This window comes from Aulonocara stuartgranti (assembly GCF_965226115.1).
Source record: "Aulonocara stuartgranti genome assembly, chromosome: 8".
In the NCBI taxonomy this organism is placed as follows: Eukaryota; Metazoa; Chordata; class Actinopteri; order Cichliformes; family Cichlidae; genus Aulonocara; species Aulonocara stuartgranti.
Window position 1 is genome coordinate 21,120,370 of NC_138959.1, and position 24,195 is coordinate 21,144,564.

Consider the following 24,195-nt stretch of genomic DNA (forward strand, 5'->3'; position numbering starts at 1 on the left):
AAAACTGCAAAACAAGGAATCAATCAAACCCAAACTTGGTGCATGAACATGCAGAAGAAATATTGCCATACTTCTTAACACCAGCAGAGGGCAGTACTGTTCTATTACCAATAATCTGTACCCAACTCTCCAGTGATCCAAAAGTGACTTTTTTTTTTTTTTTTTTTTGGCCTGTCCCGTTTGGCTCTTTTGCCATCAGAATTGTTGTCTAAAGGCAAAGAAAGATGCCCAACGGATTTACTTTACCAAACTGACCATCCCAGCCTTGCCGTAATGGTCCATTTGATTCACCTTTTATTGTTTATTTTATTTTCACTTACTGAATACGGGACAGACTTGACTGGGGGAAAGAAGGGGAGAAAGAAAGAAGGAAAGAGAAACAGCTGAGAAGAGGGACGGGGGAGAAGGGCAAAAGACAAAAACCAACAGAACGGGCAGAGAAAAAAAAATGCATATATCAATCACCTGGATCACCTGCTGAGAAAGAAAAAAGAAAGCAAGCAGAAGAGAACAAGAGTAATAGAATAAACAACATCACAATGATATATGGGAATATGACAGTAAATACTAAATGTTAAACATTATTGTGCAGCACATAAGATCAACAGAACACAGTGTGCTTTGAGGTAGGAGCCAAAAAGGGTGTAGTTTGTGGGTGTGATCACCCATGTGTACACCTGTGAGCATGGACGCGCTTGTTTTTTGTTTTTTAAAAGGTTCCTTCATGTAATAATCTGCTAGAGGGTGTGGGGGGGCCACAGCCCCGTCCTCCAGGGCGTGAAGCAGGTGTGGAGGAGATCAAAACTCCAGACATCCAGAGGCCCCCAGAACACAAGAGACCAAGGAAGACCAACAGAGGGGCAGCCGCGCCACTGTCCCAGAAAGAGCTGAGGAGAGTCCCAGATGAGGGCTCACTCAGCAGCCGCGGAGCAGAAGCCAGGGGGAGTTGCAGTGACGCGCCCGTGAGCTCCGCCGGCAGCCAGCTGCGCCTGAGTGACCGAGCCCCAAGCCGAGAGGCCGGGGGCACCCCACCTCCGAAGTGGCCCGAGGGAGCCCCAGGCTCCAGGCCCCGATAAGTGGCCGCCAAGGAGTGAGCCGGTGTGTACCTGGACGCCCATCCCCAGACACAAAGAACCACCAACGCACCGACACCTGAGGGAGTCCACCACTGGCAGGGGAAGTGGTGGTGGGTGGAGATAGGCCTCCAAACCTTGGAGGGCCTGAGATGTCCCCAGAGAGGTGGCGCCTGACACCCAACCTGACATATAGACACAGACATACAGGCACACACAGATACAAACATCCATTCCCACCCTCATGCTCTCATATGCACTTACTCCACACTCAACCAACGTGGAGACAGACATAAAGAGACGTTGTACACACGATCACACTCCCCAAGCGTACTCTACAAACCGGGTCTAGGTGCCCCCGCCCCTGGAGGGGGGAACTGCACCCAGACCCAGGTGGTGTTTCCCTTTTCCCTGCGGTGGGGGGAGGCAGACCGCCCCGACTCCGCAGCAGCAGGAAGGCTCCACACTCCAGACCGCAGTCGGACGGCCAACTCCTCCTCCTAGTCCTAGCCCCCCCGCTCCAGCAGGTCGCAGAGAATGGGGGTGAGAGAAGACTCCAAACCTCCCTCCACCCGCTCATTGTAATGTTGATGCATGTGTGTTCTAAGGTGCATTTAAAACCCAGGAGGGCTTGGAGCTACCTGCCAGAGAGCAGCAGGTAAGCGCATGGTCCCTCCTGCTAGCCCTCAATGTCTACGTGTATTTAAAATTGAGAGGTGGGCAACGATGCCAGGGGTGGGGTGTACACCCTGATGGTACTTTGGACTCCGTGTATCGTGCCCACCCCCAAGATCCTATATGTATGTGTAATGAGAGTGTGAGTAATGTGAATGTCTAAGTTGTGGGATAAAATTGAGGCAGAGGCAGCCAGAAGGGGACAGGGGGGGGGGGGGGGGGTAGCCTCCTCTGCACCCTGGTGACATACCCCCACTCCAAGGCCCTGCATGTGTGGGTGGTTGTGGTGGAGCGGGAAGAGGGAGGCAGCTGGAGATGGGGAGGGAAGGAAGGGAGGGGCAAGTGACCCCTCCCTGGGGCCAGCTCCCCCGCTGACCCCAGTAGGCACCCCCATACTCCGCGACCCGCCAGGGAAAGGGGGCCCAGGCCCATCCAGACCGGGGCCCAGCGCAGCAGTGCCGCCCGGCCCCACAGAGCCCGGGACAGTCCACCCAACCCCACCACAGAGAAAACTGCACCCACCCCACCATCCACTCATCTTCCAGACTACATAAGACAATAAACACCCAGGCTGAGATCTTCCTCCACCTCTCCTGTATCTCCCCCTCCTGCAGAGGAAAGCTCCTGCAAGATGTGACAATCTCCCCCACCAGTTGAAGAGCCCCCCAGGTGGCTCGACGCACCGGCGGCACCCTGCTCCAGGGCTGGGCCCCCATGCACCCACCCGCCCACAACCCCGGCAACACACCAACCAGGACCCAAGCCCCCGAGGCCCGGTCCGGGTCCCAGCCCAGAGACGGAGCGCCCCCAGAACCTCACGCCCATCCCGGACCCACCCAGGGGCAGCCAGGCTACCAGGTCAGTAACCCACGTCCGTCAGCACAGACCCTCCCCTAGCCCCGCTGCACGCAGCCGCGAGGAAACAGTCACCTGAGAGCCAACAGAGCCCCTAACCGGACATGACCGCTACCCCGGGTTGAGCCCCCCAAGGAAGATGCCTCCGGGGAACCCCCCGACGCCCTAAGCCTGTCCCTACCCCCACACCAATCACAACAGTGAAGGCGGGACCAAACTATGACCCCCCCACCCCCACTAGGTGATGGAGCTGATCAAAGGAGCCCAGAGCAATTGATCTGATGTGGTGGCAGAGGCTGTATCAAGACTAATGTAATCTAATAGATAATTTCTATATTGGTTAGAATTAAGATTATTTTTATTTTTCCAGTTCATGAGGACTGTTGTCTTGGCTATGCATAGGGCAGTGAAAACCATATGGGCGATATTCTTTTCTGAAGTGACATTATCTAAGCTGCCCAACAAACACACTAAGGGGGAAGTTGGAATGTTACATTTCAGACACTTCGATAAGTCTTCACATATCTCGCGCCAAAACTTCTGAACTGGTGGACAGAACCAAAGAGCGTGGATATAATTGTCCGGTGAATTGGTTTGGCAGTGTGAGCAGTTGTTGGTAGACGTAAAGCCCATCTTGAACATCCGATGACCTGTATAGTGCACTCTATGTAATATTTTGTATTGAATTAATTGAAGACTGGGATTTCTAATTAGATGAAAGGTTTTTAAGCAAATCTGAGACCAGAAGTTTAGGTCTAAGTTAACTGATAAATCTGCTTCCCATTTTGCAATAGGAAGTGATATTGATTCATCTGTTTTAGAAAGCATTCTGTATATTTTGGATAGTAATTTGGGGGGTTTAAGAGTAAGAAATTGAACCACACTTGGTGGTGTTTGTAGTTCAACTTGACCCGGTTTAAATTTCTTTTTTACTATGGATTTAATTTGTTGATATTCTAAAAATCTTTTCTTGTTGATCCCATATTGTGTAACTAGTCCGTCAACGTCCAAAAGTGACTTTTATTGATTGGATCAGTTTGTTGTCTCAGTGATATTAGTCATCAATGTGTTTTATAATTTCAACTCATTTTCACACCTCGTTTAAATTAGAATGAGCCATGATGTAGACACTGCTTAATTATACAGTGAAAGCACTTATACCGTAAACCATGAGTGTGTGTTTGTGTGGTGATAAATCTATAAAAATCTTAATTCATTTCGAAATAATTTTGGAATAAAGACAGTTCAGCTACTTTTTATAAGAAGTTTATTCCTTTACATTTTAAAGGTTTGATCATTTAAAAGAGTGCATAAGATCATGGATCTTGGTGTTTAAACACACCTGTAATGCAGTTACTATAATACTACTAATTGTAAACAACGTGTGTATGTCTGTAGTATTTATCTATATATAGTGTTTACCTATAGTTTATATAAACAACTATTAACAAAGGAACTGTTAACATTTAAGTGAATTTCGTTAAAAATGTTTACAGTAAGATAAAAGTACATAGGCATAAAAATTTTAACATTTACAGGATATCAGAAAATGTCACAGTAACAGAGAAGTATAAACAAAAACAAGTCTAAGGTATGAAGTGATTTACAAGTGGACTCCTTCGGTGGTACCAGCTGAGCTGGATATGACGGGTTCGCCTGGAGACTCCTGGGGTTGCTGCATGATGTCTGAGGATTCAGTCTTAGGCCTTTTCTGAAATATTTAAATATTGTTGTGTAAGATTTTATTTCATTTTAAGCGTGAGAAATCCAAGATTTGTTTAGATTATTATTATGTGGCAGAATTAATACTGGATAATCCATGGTCAACAAAACAGTTTTCAAGGTATTTTATTAGCATTTTTCCGATATTATAGGATACTATACACGTTCGCCACTAAATACCTTTTTAAAATGAACTATATAATTAACGTCAGAGATTCCTGTGTTGTAATGATTTATTATATTTGAAAAATAGAGGCTATGCTCTGAGACATTCATGCACTATATTGCCATTTGCAGCTACAACAGCTTCTTCTCTTCTGAGAATGCTTTCCACCAGGTTTAGAAGTGTGTTCATGGGAATCTTTATTTGTGATGGCCTTGTTCGCAGTCTCCGCTCTAATTCATCCCAAAAGTGTTCTATTGGGTTGAGGCCATTCTAGAAGCTTAATCTTAGTCTGCCTTATCTATTTCAAACATAGTTTCTGATGTTTACGATCATCATCCTGTTAAACACCTGTGTCCAAAATTCAGTTGTCTGGCAGTTGACTTGAGGTGAAGTTGAAGACTTTTGAGGTAGTCACCCTTTTTGATTATTCCACCTACTTTTTATGTACCGAAACCACTGGTAGTAATATAGCACCGGAGCATGATGGTACCACCACCATGCTTAACAGCTGTCAGTGTTTTCAGGTTTCAAAAGGCCATAAATCAACACTTTTACAACCCATCTGGTTAAGAAATGATTTAAAAAGTTTAATAAGTCAGGATGCCGTAAGTTGGGGAAAACCCCGCCAGGACACCATATTTTATGCCAGCGAGTGGCTTTTTGAACGCCTCCTTCTGAGTGGTGGGGAAAATGGCATTTTTGGAGCACTGAGCATGCTTTTTCCAGCGCTCAGTGACAGCTCTGACAGCGTTTTCTTAAATTATGCAGGGCCCTACCCATGGTTTTCTCATCCACTTAACCTTCCTGCCTTCTTGGGACCTTTTTGTGCCACTGCTATGTGTTAAATGGCTGCCATTTCCACTGTGTTCAGTGGAATATAACCAAACTTGCCACAGGATAGTTTTTACCTGTCAATGTTAATATTCCAGTGTGAATTCCTTAAATCAGCCTAAAATGGCTGAGCAGCAGAAATCCCCACACCCATCACCCTGGGGACCATTTTCTGCCCATTGACTTCCATTATAAACGCTATTTTTCAACCCCAAATTATCATCATATGATTTTATTTTTTCTTCTTTTCTTGGATGTCAATGAAGACTCAGGGCCTTGAAGTTTTAATTTTTAAATTGCAAAAAAAATGCAAAAAAAATAATGGCAGGTCAAAATGTATGTTGGTGCCAATCTTTGGTCCATCTAAAGGCCTACTTATAATGACAATCACATATTACTTCAACTGGTTTTTTGTGGAAATATTTAGTTTCGTTTTTTGGTTTTTGGGGCTTATAACACAGGGCGCTCATGTAATAACACTGGGATTTGAAGGGTTAAAACAACGAAAATATAATTAAAACTTTACATGAATATTTCAGGGAGAAGTAGTTTTACAAGGTTGGCTAATTTAAAGTGGAATAAAATATGGATATATGGTCTTTTTATGGCGTGGCTGAGAATGGTCCCTAGGGTGATGGGTGTGAGTTTTTTAAAGGATGGCAGGAGGGTTAATTTAAATTCCATGATGAATTGGTGTAGTCTGCACTTCTTCTTTTCCAGGTGATCAAAGTTTAACTTAAGTGGATGAGAAAACAATGGGTAGGGCCCTGCATAATTTAAGAAAGCACCATCGCTGCTGTCACTGAGCACTGGAAAAAGCACACTTTTTCCAGTGCTCATAAACGTTGAGTGTGATGTACAAAGCGGCATTCAATGACTCAGAAGAAGAGGTTCAAAACTCCACTTACTAGCGTGGAGTTTTCACCAACTTTTACAGTGTCCTGACTTAATAAATGTTGATTTTTCCATTGTTTCTTAAATGATTTGTAAATGTTTATGGCCTAGATGGCTTGCCATTCAAAAGCCACTTCCTGTAATGACTACCCACTAACCAATTTTCCCTCATCTGAGGGTGACAGTTGCCAAAATGGTGACATATCCAAATAATTATATTAAATTGTATGTTTGCATAATTGTTTAAACTGACGACTCTGGATGACACTGCTTAGAAATGGCCCATTAAGCTTCTAGGATGGCCTTCCCAAAGCCTCCGGCCACAACATGTTGAAAATTTGTGATTTATGCTTGAAATCTGGGTCTGTGCCAACAAACCAAACAGTTTAAATTGATTCTATCAATTCTGCCAAGAATTACCTTCAGCAAATGTCCAGCAATAATTTTAGCACGAGCTTATTGATGGCTATTCTATTTAAGGCGTGACTTAGGTGTACAATAATTGCAAACCCAAGGAACAAAGTCTTGTTTTTCAAGGCATTAGAATAATTGTACTCTATATCAATAAACTGTTCAAAGAAATCAATAAAATCCTCAAATTATTATGACATTCATGCCTACATTCATGAATATGCATAAACCTTTGGCCATATATATACTAGCTTGACAACAGCTAAAGTTTAGCCTGTACTGTTAGATTACAGATGGAAGGTGTGTTCTTTCCTAAAAACAAATTTCAACTCGCACTTCTCCTTCAAACCTCTGGGGGGGACAATCACAAAAGCTCTGGTGAGGCATTGTGTATGTAGTTACCGCTCTAGCACATAAAGTGACCTAGTGTTTGAGTGGTGATTTGCCATCAAAGCTGACAGATACCAAATGCACCAGCCAGGTTGTCTATTAACTGGTTCACAGCAAAGGATGATGGGTCAGGAATAGGATCTATATAACAGGAAATTGATGTCCTCTTATCAAGAACCTGCTGAGCAGCTTATGCCCACTGTTCCAGCTTATATGGAGGAGTTGGTGTTACTGTGAGTGAGCTTTAAAAGAGAACAACTGGTTATCAGCGTGATCCTGGTTTCAAAACCAGATCTTCTTATTGGTGAATACCTGCATGATTGTGGGCTCTCTAAGTCTGTTCACATGTAGCAACACTACCTCTTTGCTTTCCTCCAATGCTTGCACGACAGCTGCCACCACCAGGTTTGCCAGAACAAAATGAACCAAGACCACAAAGGTGGCGAAGCAGATTGGCGAGGCCCACCACAGGTAGCTGGGACAGGCTTTATCATTGGGACGGCATGGGCGTAATGTGTCCTTTAGACACACAGAGCAGGTATAAATGAACCACAAAACCCTGACTGGAGATTCAAGTGTTGATTATTCCTTACTTACAGGTTTTGGACTTCACTGTTTAAAAGACAACATGTGCAGAGTTTGTGTGCATGGGTGAATGAGTACAAGCGTACCTTCAAAATGCCACTCCAGTTGTCCCCTGTGCACACTTTGTACAGTGTGAGCAGCGCCATCCCGAAGTTCTTAAAGTTAGCGTACTGATTTATGCCTTCACATGGATAGTCTGGGGTGCATTCTGACAACACACACACACACACACACACACACACACACACAGTGATTTTTCTGCACTGCCTCCTTGATAAATGCAATAATTCAGTTTAGCACATTTCTAACAACCTCAGTTGACCAAACTGCTGTACAAGTTACGCAAATATCTCCCTTCCTTGTTTTTCTACTTAACAACGTAGATGCAGTGCAAATAAAATAAATCATCTATCAGGTTCCTTTGCATCATGCACAATACATTTATGTGTGTGTGTGACTGTTATGATAGTAGTTTGACTGACCGAGGTTGCCAAAGAGCTCCACTCCCAGTGCAGCGTAGATGAAAAAGAAGAACATAAAGAGCAGACAGAGGTTTCCAACCTGGAACCAAAATGCCTGTGAAATCCTCTTTGAAGATTTGAATGTATATATTTATATATCCTACTTTTGGTTTGTTTTAAAGACTTCTAAGCATGGAAAGTAAAATCAGCTGGTCTTAGTGAGTTTATTCTGGGTGTTTACCTGTGACAGTGTCTTAGTAATGGTTCTCAGCAGAACTCTGATCTTCTTGGCCTTCAGCACTGAAAAGGGAAACAAGTGTTGTCTTCAAAGTGTTTGTAGATGTGTAGAACACACAAATGCCTTAGTAATAAAAAAGATCTCATATTGTCAAGTGTGTGTTTGTGTGTGTGTACCTTGTGCTAGTCTGAGCACTCTAGTGACGCTCAGGATGCTGGGATTAATGGGAAGACGGTGTTCCATATTCATCTTGGTGAAAATGATAACGATGAAGGAAACCAAGACTATAGCGATGTCCAGCATATTCCAACTAAAGACAAACACACATCATGCAGTCAATCAGGCCTTTACAAAACCCAACAAACCACGTAAGTTAAATTCTTGGGCATAATTGTGTTACCTGTTTTTTATGAACCTCAGTACGCCAAACGCCACAACCTTTAGCATGATTTCCAGGACCAGGAGGACAGTGAACACATAGAAGGAGTACTCTATCATCTGATCTACATACTGAACACACACACATTTCTATCATAGATACATGTGCATTTTTTGAAAGGATTGTGTGTGTGTGTGTGTGTGTGTGTGTGTGTGTGTGTGTGTGTGTGTGTGTGTGGATTTGCATTACCAAAGGCTGATTATAGTGTTCCGAAGCCATCAACACGACATTAATGAAGACGACTACTGTCATGAATAACTCGAGGAATCTGCTGGTACTCAGGTCATAGATACGGCGACGCACGAGGGAGTAGTGCCTGAAATAATTCTCCTCTCTACCTGGAAGAGACATGCACACATGTAAGGGTACAGGTATTTAAACATCCACCAACATCTACACTCTGATAGGTGCATCGAGAGGAAGTCTCAGAGTTCAGTATCTTGCCCAACGATGCTTTATTTTCATCAACTTTACTTTTATCCCGTGAGTTTCCTCCTCTCTGCAGCGATTGTTTTTGCTGCTGCCGGCACACGTGGAAGGTCTCCACCATGACGCCGATATACATGTCGAGGAGGAAAAAACTCATTACCATGAAGGAGATGAAATAAATGAGCATCCATTCGTTATAGTTCTTCACAGGCTGAAAAAGAAACACAAGAGGAAAGTCTGTGAGAAATTTAAGAACTAAATAATCGGACTTTAATAATCGTTCTATAGTGACATTAGACTGGACATTAGAGTGTGTGAAGGACTGGAAACATATAAAGAAGCGCTCAGAGAGCAAACCTCTGTCAGGGCACCTCACTCTGTGGGAGGTATTTACTTGTAATAGTAACAGTAATAGTGTTGTATTTTGTATATATTCATTGTTTTCTTTGTTATTTTTAAATGTATTGCAAAAAAGTTTGGAGTGCAGTGAAAATATTGCAATACAAATATTGCAGAGGTCATGTGACATGATATTTTAATTTTTTGTATGGTACTTTCTATATGTTGACAACAAACACCACAGTCTTAGGAACTGTAGTTTCTAAGTTACAGTGTTTTGACCTTTAAATTATTGAGGTGACCTTGAAGACCTTGGTGGATGTCAAATTTTCAAATTTTCATAGATCATGACACCACCAGGTCTTAAAATGGCATAAATATATCCTCAGATGAACAACAGCACATCAAGCATTAGTCTGTGTTACTATTAATTTACAAAAACTAAACAAAAATGTAAAAATAGTATGTGAAAAACTAAGGGCACCCTTACTTCTTCTACATGAATTTGTTGATGGGTTTTTTATTATGTCCTTCAGACCTTCATTTATTTCCTGGATCCTAAGAACTCAGTTAGCAAACCCATGAAACTTGCTTGAAAAACAAAAAAGGTAAATTCAAACCATGAACTTAGTTACATCATCCCATATAATCACAATCCTTTTACTTCATAATGTGTGTTAGCAACAATGCAAAACATACATTAAAGTACTGGTAGCAAAACTACCTGTTGATCTACTCCCACAGCATCCAGTCCATCATACATGATGTTCATCCAGCCGTCCTTAGAGTACATCACAAACAAGGCTATCAGAGCCTGAATAAGAAACACAGAAACAGCTGTTAAGTTGACATACATTTATTTTCCGGGTGCCAATATTAATAGAACATTAATATTAACAAGTCACAGTCTCCTCTGGAGGTCTGAGTTTGAATCCTACTTCTGAGATGAAATGTTTTAAACTCAGCCACAGAGAGGCTGTACCTATTGTACCTATCTCAACCTCAGATAAAAGGGGAGGGTTAACTGTTAACAATGGCTACAGTGCTGTTGGGCAACAGATCCAGTGGAAACCATGCTACTGTTAGCCGAAGACAAAGTAGGACGAGAGGGGGAAGGGGAAGGTTGACTTAAATATGAAACTTGATTTAGAGACAAAGGTAGAGATGGAAGGCCGAGATGATTTGGACATGTGTAGAGGGGGGAATGTGGACATGATGGACAAGTTGTGTTAAATATGGAGCTGTTGATCGTTTCTATACTTGTACTTAACAACAATGTGGAACTAGTCCGTACCTGAGGAAAGTTGTCAAAGTTGTACTCCTTCCGAACCCACGTATAATTAGCAGAGAGACATTCGGCCTTATTGGTGATGTTTGAAGTGTTTTCACCCTCACAGTAGAAGAACTTTCCTTTGAACAGCTGCAGCGTGAGTGTGAAATAAAGACAGAGGCAGAGGGTTTATTGTGATGTCAGGTTATTACACTGTTGATGCCAAAAGGAGTACACACTCTTGGGTGTTAACTGTGAATTTTTGGCTAAAAGCTAACAAGCAGTCATGCTGTAATTTTGTTCAAAAAGTCTGTGTGTGTGTGTGTGTGTGTGTGTGTGTGTGTGTGTGTGTGTGTGTGTGTGGTGTGTTTGGGAGGGGGTGGGGGCTAACCTGAACCCCAAGGATCCCAAAGAAAAAGAAGAGGACACAGCAAATCAGGACAATGTTCCCAATTGGTTTAGCAGAGGCAATAAGAGCTTTGACAGCCAGCTTCAGTTTTGGGGTTTGCTTGATCATCCTGGGACACACAAACATACATGTATGTATTAACGCCAGCACATCTACACACAGACATATACAGAGAAAAGTAAGACAAATCTCAAATGAGGTGCTGCATATGACAACAAACATCTATTTACACAGCGTGTGTGTACACACGGTACCTCAGCGTGCGAAGTGTTCTTAGCAGCCGAAAAACTTTGAGGATGCTGAGCATGTTCTTTTTGTCAGAAGTGACCAAAGTGATAATAAAGTTGGTTGAGGACAGAATCACCAAAAAGCCGTCCATGAGATTCCAGAATGACCGGCAGTAGCTGCCCTTCCCGATCACCAAGCCAAGAGCTATAACCTTGTGTTAAAGCAATAAATCAACAGTATAAATTCAAAACATCCCTGATTCCCAAAGCTGAAAGTACTCACAATCTGAGGTTGAAAATGTTTGATCAAAACTGAAGAACATTATTTTGAAAAAATAAATAAAAGCAAATCTGGTGTTTACCTTAATAACCATCTCGATCAGGAAGACGGCAGTAAAAACAGAACAGGATGCATTCAGGATCAAGCGTTCCTTTAGAGCAGAGCGACATTCACTTGTGTTTTCTTTTAGAAACATATGCTCACTTGACACTTCATTAGGTATACTAAAGAAGTTTCACACATTACGTGCAAGTGTGAAAACCTCTATAGAAGCAAAAGTATTGTCCGTTTGCTGGTCTGGGGAGTTCGAGTGAGTGTTAACACAATGCCACAATCTTCTCAGGAGCAAGTTCGCCCCAAAGTCAGACCGTGCGAGACTCAAAGACCTCAGACTCTACAGGCTAAATCTTTTTACGTTTTTTTTACAGGACTGCACAGAGGCTTGAAGTGTTCATCACCCAGCTTGGCAGCATGTAACTCCACACAGATGCCACATCTGAAATGCGTCTATATATTTGTGCTTCTCTGAGTGAGTATATCTGTAACTGCTCCAGATGTGGGTCTCACCATGCTTTTAGGGTTTATACTGGGCCTCTCCATAGCAATGGTGACACAGTTCAGCAGAATGAAGAAGAGAATCACATGGTCAAACACCTTGTGAGACATCAAACGCTGGCAAAATCTACGCAACCTAAAACAAACACCGACACTGTAATTACAGTCGTTTAAGAACGAAACAAACACAATTAAGGTCAGAAAAACATGAGGCTTGAAATGTCCCGAGGATTCCTCTCACTGTTCTGTAAAACCATTTGAATATTTTAGATAACTAATTTTAAATTTAGGTATGTGTATGCACAAATTCACCTTTCATCGAATATACAGGTAAAATATGTATATGTTTGAATCCAGTTGGTCCTCAGAAGTGTAGAATTTTATACTTTTACCTTTACTTTCTATAAAATATTGATTTGTCTTACAAGGTCAAGGAAATCAGGGAGAACCTGTGCAGTTCATAACAAACAGGACATGGACAGTAAATACACTATTCAGGTACCGTCATTAGGACTTTGTCTATCCAGCTAAACATGCTGCTGTTAGCCCTCTGAGGCCACTTTCATCATACTGTAAGCATGGTTATCTTATTAGCGTCAATCTATTTTCATGGTGTAGGACTTATTTGCATCAAAGTGCCATTAACATCCACATAGCTGCACTGTTAGGATTAAAACTTGTTCAAACACCAGTTGAAACAAAGACTCAGCGTCTTGCTGCTAACGTGTGAATGATCTGAAAGTGCTGCCGTGTTCGGTGACTCCAGAGCGTTAATGCCAGCAACAGATAGGACAGGAGCGAAGGCGGATTAAATACAATTTAAATGACTGTTGATTTGTATCCAAGTAAATTATAGATGTGTAGAGCCGCACAGGAAAAGTCTTTCTAAGTTCTGAGTAACTATTAACTAGTTTAGTGGACCTGAATGAGCTTCAGTGTTAAGGAAATCTCAGCTAGTAAAAACGTAAAAGTCAGTGGAGCTCTGTCCAGTCAAACGTAATAAAGTACAGAGTAAAAAATCTCATGAAACTAAGTATGAAGTGTGTGTCCCTTGTTGTGTGTGAATCACTTACCTGCTCTGTGGGGACAGCATGTACAATGACCAGTCTTTATGCTGTTGGCACCACAGCAGCACTTTCTGAATCCTATTCAAAAATCTCTGCAGGAGTCAACGGTCACACATCGGTCACTCCTCTTTATCCAAAGCATAAATAAAATACTGAAAAAAAGCCAACCTAGACCTTAAAAACAATCATTTTTATACTTACAGTGAAACTGTTGTTTTTTGTCTGTGTGGAGGGAATCTCAGAGGCTGAGGCACTCCCACTGGGTCTGCTGGGCTCAGTGGCAGGAACAGAATATTCTCCTGTGATTGTTCTGGGGCCCTGGAATAACATGAGCAAAGGTGTGAGTGGCAGTGTGAATGTTTGAACAAAGGCACCTTCAGCCAGTTGCTGGATTTATAAATCAGCAAATAGCAAAGTCAATTAAAAGCCTTCTCAGTACCTCCTCAAGGGAGCTTTCGGCCTCACATGCCAAGCTGGGACAGCGAGAGGAGTCTTGATGAATGTTTTCACTGGGCTGTCAGAAGGTACATCAGGAAACAGAGATCGGCAGCGGTGTGTGTGCACACACACACCTTTAATGTTATCGTAACTTAACATTAAACTCAAGAAAACTGAAACAGTTCTTACCCTGGCCTGGAAGCTGTCAACCCCTATGCCCACCAGTACATTAAGAAGAACATTTTTTCCAAACACAATGATGGCAATAAAGTAGATAGCTGCCCACGGGGAGGTGGCAGCCACGGCATTATAAAGCACCACGTTCCAGTCGTCCTGAGTCAGAATCTAGATAGATTAACAAAACTTTCATTCTTTGTGGCACAGATTCAACAAGGTGCTGGAAACACAGCTTGGAGATTTTGGTCCAAATTGACATGAGAGCATCACATGGCCAGAGGGGCTGCAGATTTGTCAGCTGTACATCAATGACATTGATGACATTCCCCCACATCCTACACTACAGCCTCATTTTCATTGTGTTTTCCATGTTCTTGAATATTTAGAAGTTCTTTGATAATATGTAGTATAATAAAAGATTATCTATTAACACATAGCACATCATTTTCCATGCATAAAGACTCCGGCCATACACTCACTGGACACTTTATGATCCCCCACATCCCGGAGGTTTCTATTGATGGTGACACATGTTCCTAATAAAGCGCCCATTGAGTGCACATGACAATGAAACAACACACATCCCAAAGTCAAAACCTCACCTGGAACACAGTGACCATGGACCACAGCAGGCTGTCAAAGTTTTTTCGATCATCAGCGGTTTCATTATATATTGACCTGAAGTGGAATTTGCATCCAAAGAGGTGCATGCCCACAATGCTGCAAACAAACAGCAAGCTGCAGTGAGAATCACATGTATGTAAATATGGCATCTGAAGGGTGACAGAAAATATAACAACTAAATCAGGAACTGTATTTAAAGAAGCAAACAGTCATTTTGAAGCCTCAACTTGTGCAAATTCTTAAATATATTTATTTATTCATCAAGTTTTTTTTAAATTGTAACTAGTAGCTCTGACTGTGGAGTGAAGGACACCGCATGCTCATATGTAAATCACTTGGCAGGCGCAAAGTATCAATGCTTTAAAATCATTTTTCTCCATCATTACTTTTCATAATTTATCAAATTAGCACCACAATGTATTAAGAATTTTAAATAATGTCTATATCAGGAGATTATTTACTGATGCGAGTAGGCTCACTCACAGACCCATAAACGTCCAAAAAACCTTGACGCTAGAGGAGTCGCCCCCTGGTGGCTGTTAGGCAGAATGTAATTTAAAGGAACTTTGGTATTGGCTTTACTTTTCAGCCCAGTAAACAACGTCTATCGTTTATATACAGTCTATGAATATAACATCTTAGAGCTCACAAATGTGTACACCGAGACTCTTGGTGTGTGGATACATACCTAAAAATGAAAATGACAAACAGCATTAACCAGCACAGAGTGGATGCCTCTCTAATCGTCCTCTTCAGGACCAGCAGTTGCCTCTTCAGGTACGGGAGGAAGTGAAACACCCTCACGAAGCGCAGCACATAAAATGCTCGCACAACTGACAGCTTGCCATCAGCTTTGGAGCCTAATTCCCATAAACTGAAAACCACAAACAAACACATTAACGTGCAGCTCTGTCAGATCACTTTGTCCACAATGACTAATAACCGTATGCTGAGATGATGCTTTATTATACTGATATCATTAGTCTGACCTGTTGGAAATACATCTAACATGATACAAACACTAGGATGTGGCTTCAGAAATATTTATAAGAAAAATAAAAATGACAAAAGTAAGAAGAGCGAGAATAAAGTTACATTTATTTAAACTTGAGAAACCCCTAAAGAAACAAAGAAATGTTTGCGAATGTGACACAATAAAACAATAAGCAAAGTTTCAAAGTCAAAGGATAAAGGTTTATACCTGGTGAGAACAACCACAAAGTCGAAGATGTTGTCAAGGTCCGCAAAGTACATCCACGAGAGGGCGATCAGCTTTATTATCATCTCCACCACAAATATAATGGTAATAATTATGTTACTGACAATTAATACTCGCGTCAACTCCTGAGGCTGCAGGAGGAGAAAATGGAAATAAATAAGAAAACAGAATCACACACAGACAAGAGAAATAAGAATCATTTAAATGCATGAACGTAAGGGAAGAGTCATCATTAGATGCAAAAGTAAATATGGATTTTTTTAATGACGCCTCTTATCTCTTCTTACTCTTAATCTAACAGCGCAAGCTTCTTATATCACTGAGATCAAATTTATGTGATAAATAATCGCAAACATGTCTCACCTGGTTGTAGTGCTCCATCGCCATGGTAACAATAGTGATGAAAATAGCAATAATGATGATTCGATTAAAGAATTTAGTGTTGATGAGAATGTTAAACTTTTCCTTGAAAGGGATCCAGACCTGATGCTGGAAGATGAGACAGTTGGTTAGGCGAATCACAAACAGCTAACGCTATTATGACTGATGTTACTGCACCCAGTTGCAAACTGGTCTTACCAGTGTGGGTTTGACATGTGTTGAGCTCTTGACGGGCTGCACCCTGTTAAGATGTAAACACACATTGACCTAAGCTGTGGCCTATGTTCTTCTAGTACTTTCTGTATTCTTATTCTTAAATATTTCTTCTTTTTACTTCCATTTGTAAAGAAAGCTCAACTTTGTTTTTGTTTTTTTTACCTAGCTGACATGACTAATACTTTTAAAACTACATTCCTGACACAGTCTTACATACTTTAGCACCCTGTAAACTACAAATCTGACCTCAAACACAACAAAGTCTAGATTTTAAAGCCACAGTACTTTTCTTACCTGGTGGTCATCATCTTCAGGAAGGAAACAAACTTCCTGAAGAGAGTTTTAAAAGACAGAGGACCAGCATGCTGCTCTGTTGTGACTCTTGCGAAGTTCTCTGAGAACTGGGTTGCAATGATGACTGCACACACATTCATTATGATAAAGGAGCCAATCTAGTTGAGGAGATGAAGAATTAGCTATAGAGTTTCTGGGGAAATTGCACAACCAACTATGAAGGGTTGTTGAAATCTACACATAAGAAACAAAAAGTTCAGCATCCTCTGATTTAGTAGTTTTGGTTTCCAGAAGGGCACGTCAATACTTGTTATTGAATACATAATAAAAATGATTTAACAGGTGTGGGTACTTACAATAGTGACAAGTATGAAAAACACAAAACTCCAGAAGGAATAAGAGTCCATAACATAATACATGATATTGGTCCATCCTTCAAGTGTCACAACCTGGGAGCAGGGAGACACAGAGAGACATAAATACTATCCCTCTACATTACAGATGGCAAAACAGCAGGCAGATGAACAGATAAACTGCACTATATGCCAAAGAAAATGCATTTGTTTTATGAATTTTGAATCTTTGAATGAACTGCCATACAGAGGTCGACATAATCCAGATGTTTCTGTGCATATCAACAATTTCTTACCTGGAAAATGGTTATCCAGGCATAGCCGATGTTATCAAAGTTAATAACTCCCAAGTCAGGGTTGTGGTCCCCAGCACGGCATACATTGTAGTACATGTTCCAGTTTACACATTGGCCGGCTTGGATCGGCTCGTCTGCAGCCAGTGTGCAGATTTTGCCATGCTCCTGGTAGGGCGGCACATCACGGCAAAAGCGTCCTCCACCCTTGTCGTCAGGTGAACAGATGAACGAGGACCGTCCACCAAAGATGGGCACAAAGTATGGACTCAGAGACACGTTATAAATTCTAGATAGAAACAGATAACAATGTGCACATATTATGTAAAACAATCATTTAAATATAGTCAATCATTTCAGTGTTGTATGTATGAGAAGCTGCTGTATATGGCAACCCCTCCCTGAGCCTGGCTCTGCCAGATGTTTCTTTCTGTAAGAATTTTTTTTTTCTGTCCCACAGTCATCTGGTACTTGCTCATGTCAGATGTTGAGGTTTTCTGTCTAATATTGTAGGGTTTTTGCAATGCCATGAAAATGTATGCCCCTTCCCGATTTGTTCATTTTTTGCATATTTGTTACACTTACTATTAGACAGAAATGACCACATTAAATAAAGAACACAGTTTTTAAATGAGGCATTTGACGGCGTCCTTTTGAGTATCCTGTGGGGGTACTTTGAGTGTATGGGACTTCTCCAAAGGGTGGCTTCTTCCTTAAAGATAGATTGAGGAGTTCACTAGTAGAGCCATTAGTCCTCCACATCGAAAGCAGCCAGATGAGATGGTTCAGGCATCTGACTGGAATGCCTCCTGGGTGAGGTGATCCAAGCAGTCCCCACCGGGAGGAGGTCCCAGGATAGACCCAAGACAAACTGGAGAGATTACATCTGTCAGATGGTGTTCCACTGGATAAGCTGGGGTGCGGGAGGTTTGGGTTTTATGCTTAGGTTGTTGCACCCACGACCCTGCCCCCAATAGGCAGTAGAAAATGGATGGAAGGCATTTGATAAATTTAATACTTACAGACATTATTTGCCATAGGCAGAGAGTTGGATTAAATAATTGGTTAAAGTTTGTTAGAAGCTTGTGCTGCCCAGAGAGAAAAGAAAAAACATGAAAGTCTTAGAAGAGCAGATGAAGCAGTTTACATACGTCAGGATGTCGTCGCCCAGGAAGCAGCGGTTGCGCAACTTCCCCGCCCACATCTGAACTCCAATGACTCCGAAGATGTGGATGACAAACGCGTAGAGGATGAGAACATTACCAAGCATGGGGGCCGTTTCAAGGAGTATTGTCACCAATATCCGCATACCTACACAAATGAGCAAGAAAATGGTAGCTTACGTGAATAATAGTTCGACTTTCTCTGAAAACTTTAATTTGTTTTGTAATTCTGGACTAAAACCCTTTTCCTTGGATCCAGCAGGTACTGTGTAATTGTATAGATCATAGTAAAAAGCTTAACAGAAACTCAATTACTGCATTCCATATGCTCGACGATGACCAAACAACGAATCCATACACTGGGGGAAATAATTATTTGATCCCCTCCTGAAATTGTAAGTTTGCTCTCTGTGGTCTTATGGTGTCATGGTCCCCGTGTCTGCCCGGCTGACTCAGGTTGGCTACATATGTTTCTTGTTTACATCTACCTCTCTCACGCTTGCCGTGTCTCGCCGGGGCGGAGCTCATTGCGGGCTCCCGCCCCTGGCCCTCGCACCTGAAGTTAATCACACACCTGTGGCTCATCGCCTGAACTCATCCACTACTTAAGGCAGTGGCTGGAAACATGTCGTCGCTGGACTATTGAGTAACCTCGGTAGTAAGCTCCGAAGTACTAGTCTCTTGTTGCCTTTTCGTATCACTGACCCTTTGGATTTATCACTTGTTGTCTGTAAACAGGAATTCCGTTTCCCTGGAACCCTTGGTGTGCGGGCTTGCTGGTGTGCTGTGTTTTTTGTGAAGTATGCGCTTGAGTCCATCCCACTTCGTGACATATGGTTATTTCATTTTACTGGAGAGGGACAGAAAATCAACCAAACATCCTGAAGAAATAAATCCGAAAGTGAGAAATTTCACTAATTTCTTATTACATTGTTTTCTTATTGTTTTGAAAAGATTCCACGAAAAACGTCTCAGAATTTAATTACTTACATTACTTACTGTGAAATCTTAAATATTTAAAAGATACTTTATTTAGCAAATACCTTTATTCACAGTATTCAGTTACAAATAAACAACCTGTGGAGCAAAAATCTTTGTTACTGTCGTTTAACTGGAGTGCTTCAACATTTTAAACTAAATCTGATTTTAACAAAGAAAAAACACTGCTACCCCTCAACCTCCCAGTAGACACACCTATGGATTCAATTACAAAATCCTACGTCACCTTATTCTCGAATTATCGCAATCACAAGATTTTCAGAGAACTTGAGCTTGAGGTCAAGGTCACTGAGATTTGAACTAGTCCAAGATTTTTAGTAAATACATCTATGATATCATAGGTGATGTACTGAAACTCATACATCACTTTGTACTTGAGTTATCAAATTCACAAACTTGGATGACCATGCTACATGCTCGCCTGCCTTTTAAAACTCTCCTTGTTTAGCCCTCCAGTCTAAACAATGTAGTGTACATTCAAAATAACCATACTAATCTAAATAATGACAATCATCAGGCCTCTGTTCTATCCAAACTCTGTAAATATCGACTTACTTGGTACTCGGCTGATTAGTCTCACTGGCTTGATGGCATGAGATGCTTCTACGTGGAGATTAAAGAATCTAAACGTATAATCCATTAGCCTGAGGGGGCAGTTACAGACACAAACGAGAAGAAGAGCTTTACTTTCTTTCATTCATAAAAATAAGTGTGCCTTCCAATAATGTAAAACTGCATCTTTTTGGAGTTGCCCTGCAAAAGTTTTTAAACTGAAACTAAATTCTAGAGACACATAGATATAGACACATGGATACTAACTCTGCAAAGATGATGAAAAGATCAAACTTGTTCCAGTGGCTGCTCAGGTAGCTTCCTTTATGGCCGATGAATCCCAGGGCTATTGTCTTAATGAGCATTTCCATGATGAAGTAAAGAAAGACGAGAGAACCCAAAATCTGTATACAGAGAACGAAAAACAACGTCATATCAAATATCAAAACATACAAGGCATACTGTTAACATACAATCACTGGTAACAATGGCAGTAGCACAGATATAACATACTATATCCAGATGCTGCATCTGAGCTTTTAAGGGGGTCTTGGGGTCAGGCTATGGGCTCTGATCCATTCCTACAAGATTTTACTGTTTAATTTGACTTATTACAATAAGTTACCTCCACTTTAAGATGACATATTGTTAAGTGACTGTTCTGACGCAGTTAATGCTGACTTATGTCAGGTTAAGAAAAAAGAGATAACCATTTTAATTAAAGTCATTCAACAGAAATATGTGGAAATGAAATACATGTATGTCATTCAAAATTCTCTCTTTCTGTGTTAAATCTGTTTTTGGCCACAAATAAGACAAACCAACAAATCTTTTAAATGATGTCAGTAATCCTGTCAGTTTTTAAAGAAGAACATTTAAAAAGCAGCTGCAGAATTGAAATATTAAGTGTAGGACTAGCACTGTTAGTATCATATATGGTACAAAAACTCACATTTTAAACTTAAAACCTGTCCTTGACAAAGCACTTCAGGATTTTTCAGCGGGGACATCATGAAGCCAAGAATCAAGATTACGCAAGCACATTATGGTACTAACAAATGAGAGAGTTTACGAAGTGTGTTATAAACTACAGCTTATCATTAGTCTTTAAAGGGACAGTTCACGTGTTGTACATTTGTATACTTTCTGTTGGACCTGTTGTGCCATCTTCATCTAAATTGCTATGATTTGAAGTTCAGCCGTAGTAATATTAGCAAAATATTCATGATTCCCAAAATTTACATTTTTTTCTACAGAACTAGAACAGCCAACCAAAGATGATGAAGATGAAGATGCATAATTTCTTCTGCACAGTGATAAGCATTGGACTAAAACATAAGCAGGTCTCTAGTAAACACTTCTAGTCTGCTAGTCTCTTCTTCTGACGCTCAGCTCATTATAACAACCTCTCGGGTGAAGCTCTCCTCTTCCACCTCTACACAAGGCTGGTACATGCCGTCATTCACGCAGCTGAGCAGGACCACCAGTATGGACAAATAATCCAACCATGTAGAAGAAGAAGAGGTTAAGGTCTAAACACATTCAAAAAAATTCATCAACAACAGATGAAGCTTTCATACTAAAAGTATTTTACGTGGACATATTGAGTGGTATACAAGAGAAAAAAAACCATAAAAATAAATAAAAAGGTTTGAAATTGAGTTAATGACATTCTTACTTCATTCAGTACAGAAAGGATATGGGCCAGAGACTATTTTGAGGAACCATTTGCGGGGTCTACTCGTCTGCTTTAGTCTGAAGCACACAGGCGCCACCTCTGGGAAGGGAAGCTGCTCCTCTACAACGACGCCTCTACATCTCTCATGGATTTCATGCATAATGAAACCAGAACCGCATCTGAGAGAGGTCAGGAAAAAGGGGTAAAGAAAACCATGATATACAGATCTATTTGGAGAAACAACTTCCTGCATAATTTTTCAGAGTATGAAGAGCATGGCGAGGTGTTCTCTTGCATAAAAAGGTTAAGTAGTCCCACACTAATAGAGTTGGCTTTATATGGATTTCTGTTAAATGTTTGGATACATTTCATTACACCTGTTCAACTGCTCCTTAAGTCAAATACTTAATCAGACAATCACATGGCAGCAACTCAGTGGATTTATTAATGCAAGCATGGTCAAGAATAACAGTGGAAATTTAAACTGATTATCATAATAGAGAACAAAGGGGATTTAAGTGATTTTGAATGTGGCTAATTGTTGACCCCAGAGGAGCTGGTCTGAGTATTTCAGAAACTGTTGCTCTCAGACATATCTGCAATCAGTTTCTGTCAAAGTGACTTTTATATATCATCCAGGTAAAAACTTCCATTGACATTAAAAATGTCTTGAAATCTCTTTGAAGAAAGTTATAAAAAAATGCCGAGGGTGCAGCAGAAATCCAGTGGCCAAAAGGATCTGTATTGATTATAATGTAGAATACAGAGTAGATGAAATAGCGCACAGCCATTTGCAAGGATCCTTTCAAAACACGTTAATCAGTAAAAATCTATTACAGTGCTTACAGTGTGTTAGATGGAGAATTAATTAATTATATTAATAATTGGAAATATAATAAAAATATTAGACAAATAATAATAAAACTAATAATCGCGCGCACATAAAATCATAGGATTAATGTTTGGCATGACACCTGTACCAGTTACTGTGAAATGTAAAATAAGTGTAAAGTATCAACCTGGGTAATGATAGCTGAGTGTTAGCAACATGTCAGAACCAATGAGTTAGGAAAGCTGTCAAATAAATGTAAAAAAAAAAAAAATGATTGTAGTTCTCACTGAAATGAATTGACAACTTTTGACTGTTTTAAGTTGTATGTCCGGAAGAGCAGTGACTCAACACATTAACCTTAAGTGTACCTTATTTAGACGACATGCTAACATTTTAGTGACTTCGCATTAGCCTAAAGCTACAGTCATTGGAGGCTACATGATGGGGCTGTTAGTATGACACTGTCATAGACATGAATAGGCGACACACAATCATAAACTCTCAATTTGTTTTCTACTTATCCAAATTTGGTTGGATTAGCTAACTGGTTTTGGATAAAAGAGTTGCGTATGGCATTAGCTAGCTAACTAACTAGCCTCTTTTAAATAATAACTATAGGCACTGGAGACAAACATTTAACAGTTTGCAAACATGTTACCCTCAGGTTCAGCAGTAAACATACAATAGTAAAACTTGGAAAACCCTTTCCTAATTTAGCTCAATCAATCAATTAATCAATCAATCAATCAACAGAAAATCCAACAATGCTTTGGGGACATTTCTGTACCCTAATTATGGTACTACAATTTATTTTAAACAAATTTAAAACTACTTTATTACACTTAACTCTGAAAATGTTCATTTTTACATTTTCAAAAACACTTAAGTTACATTTTCCCCCCAAACAGACTCACAGGTTTCTGATTGTGAATTCTCCTCTTCACCTTCACTTCGGCCAATCAAAGGTAAATGAGCCAAACTCTGACGTGAAGCTGTAACCAACAGCAACCATTCTGAAACCGGATGATGACAATGAAGAGCAAGAACTGTTTTATTAAACAGTAATTTCATCCCTTTAAGTTTTTTTATTCTTAGAATGTATCTTATAATATTTTAATGTGTGCCCAAGAAACTATTGATAGCGGGTGTGTTGAAGCTAATATTTTAATCATTAAAGTACTGGCTGAAAAGGTGGAGACTGAAGCTTAAGTTTACAGCACCTAAACTTTTTGTACAAAATGTTGCTTAACTGGCAACACTTTTCTAACCAGATCTGCCCCAAAGAAACACCAAAAATTGACGCAAAAATTAGGAATAAATACTAAACTAGGACAAAAACAAATAGTAAGCATGTTGATTGTGCCTCATGTTTATTTTTTTTAATCACCTGAGTTTTTATGTTGTTGTTTGTTTTTTTATTTTTAGATAATGATCAATCTTAATTCAATCTTAATAATTTTATATTTTGTACATCAATGCATTCCAGACGGTAGATCATATGACAATATACCATGACGATTTTTGATTTATAATGTCTTTAGTTTTATATCATTTTGCAATAGTTTTTGTTTCATTTTGGTTTTTACATTGTTAATAATGAGTCTTTCATAACTGTCAAGTTGATACTAGATGTGTAGTTAATACCTGTTACAGCTATTGT

General features: G+C 40.5%; 1 protein-coding gene across 3 annotated transcripts; it reads right to left on the reverse strand.

Annotated features, from left to right (window-relative positions):
* Positions 1 to 148: 148 nt before the first annotated feature.
* On the reverse strand, positions 149 to 23,551 carry LOC309712624 (voltage-dependent T-type calcium channel subunit alpha-1I-like). 3 transcript variants are annotated; one of them, XM_082543565.1, is made up of 33 exons: positions 23,450 to 23,551; positions 21,725 to 21,882; positions 21,432 to 21,532; positions 20,293 to 20,429; positions 20,029 to 20,117; positions 18,463 to 18,622; positions 17,315 to 17,600; positions 17,022 to 17,114; positions 16,666 to 16,823; positions 16,354 to 16,396; positions 16,138 to 16,263; positions 15,757 to 15,905; positions 15,244 to 15,429; positions 14,534 to 14,651; positions 13,944 to 14,099; positions 13,756 to 13,830; positions 13,518 to 13,634; positions 13,323 to 13,408; positions 12,262 to 12,385; positions 11,777 to 11,845; positions 11,442 to 11,626; positions 11,170 to 11,296; positions 10,803 to 10,928; positions 10,233 to 10,322; positions 9,215 to 9,380; positions 8,930 to 9,078; positions 8,702 to 8,811; positions 8,478 to 8,611; positions 8,305 to 8,363; positions 8,085 to 8,163; positions 7,689 to 7,810; positions 7,378 to 7,536; positions 3,910 to 4,314 (listed from the first exon to the last, which is right to left on the reverse strand). In XM_082543565.1, exons 2-33 carry the CDS (start codon positions 21,861 to 21,863, stop codon positions 4,207 to 4,209), a joined length of 4,026 nt encoding a protein of 1,341 aa, XP_082399691.1. In that variant the 5' UTR covers positions 21,864 to 21,882; positions 23,450 to 23,551; the 3' UTR covers positions 3,910 to 4,206. The 3 variants fall into 3 exon arrangements, with proteins under 3 accessions (XP_082399692.1, XP_082399693.1, XP_082399691.1); XM_082543566.1 differs by lacking the exons at positions 3,910 to 4,314; positions 23,450 to 23,551 and adding an exon at positions 149 to 474 and having other exon boundaries at positions 21,432 to 21,495; positions 21,704 to 21,790; XM_082543567.1 differs by lacking the exons at positions 3,910 to 4,314; positions 20,029 to 20,117; positions 21,432 to 21,532; positions 21,725 to 21,882; positions 23,450 to 23,551 and adding an exon at positions 149 to 474 and having other exon boundaries at positions 20,293 to 20,363.
* Between the last annotated feature and the right edge of the window lie 644 nt (positions 23,552 to 24,195).